The sequence below is a fragment of the Galeopterus variegatus genome, unplaced genomic scaffold (assembly GCF_000696425.1).
Source record: "Galeopterus variegatus unplaced genomic scaffold, G_variegatus-3.0.2 Scaffold13981, whole genome shotgun sequence".
Taxonomy (NCBI): domain Eukaryota; kingdom Metazoa; phylum Chordata; class Mammalia; order Dermoptera; family Cynocephalidae; genus Galeopterus; species Galeopterus variegatus.
The window spans coordinates 10799-11710 of NW_007740092.1; the positions used below are offsets into that span (position 1 = coordinate 10799).

At 36.5% G+C, this 912-nt stretch overlaps 1 protein-coding gene across 1 annotated transcript in view; it reads left to right on the plus strand.

Moving 5' to 3' along the window:
• Positions 1-5: 5 nt before the first annotated feature.
• LOC103581805 (zinc finger protein 347-like) overlaps positions 6-912 on the plus strand; it is a gene marked incomplete at its 5' end in the record, with an annotated part of 3698 nt that continues 2791 nt past the window's right edge. Inside the window, 1 exon segment of the mRNA XM_008563551.1 lies at positions 6-907. Within this exon segment, the coding sequence (XP_008561773.1) occupies positions 6-907 (902 nt within the window).

The window sequence follows — 912 nt, forward strand, 5'->3', positions numbered from 1 at the left end:
TTCAGTTTCACCAGTACAAGGAGTTTGTTCCAGTGTCAAAACTCTCATTTCTAAAAAATATAGGAATGACTTTATCTATTCTTCATTACTCACACAACAACAAAAAGCAATCACATGGGAAAAACCTTACAAATGTAATGAATGTGACAAGGTTTTCAGTCATCTTTCAGGACTTGTAAGTCATCAGGTAATCCATACTGGAGAAAAACCTTATAAATGTAATGAATGCAGCAAGGTCTTCAGTTATCCTTCAAGCCTTACATATCATCGGAGAGTTCATACTGGAAAGAAACCTTACAAGTGTAATGAATGTGGCAAAGTCTTTACTCAAAATTCACATCTTGCAAATCATCGGAGAATTCATACTGGAAAAAAACCTTACAAATGTGATGAATGTGGCAAGGTCTTCAGTCAGTCTTCAAGTCTAGAAATTCATCATAGAATTCATACGGGAGAAAAACATTACAAATGTGATGAATGTGGCAAGGTCTTCAGTCAGTCTTCAAGTCTAGAAATTCATCATAGAATTCATACGGGAGAAAAACCTTACAAATGTGATGAATGTGGCAAGGTCTTCAGTCAGTCTTCAAGTCTAGAAATTCATCATAGAATTCATACGGGAGAAAAACCTTACAAATGTGATGAATGTGGCAAGGTCTTCACTCGAAATTCACATCTTGCAAAGCATTGGAGAATTCATACTGGAGAGAAACCTTACAAGTGTAATGAGTGTGGCAAGGCCTTTCATACAGATTCAAAGCTAACTATCCATCAGGTAATCCATACTGGAGAAAAACCTTATAAGTGTAATGAATGTGGCAAGGTCTTCAGGTATCCTTCAAGCCTTACAAATCATCGGAGAGTTCATACTGGAAAGAAACCTTACAAATGTAATGAGTGTGGCAAAGCCTT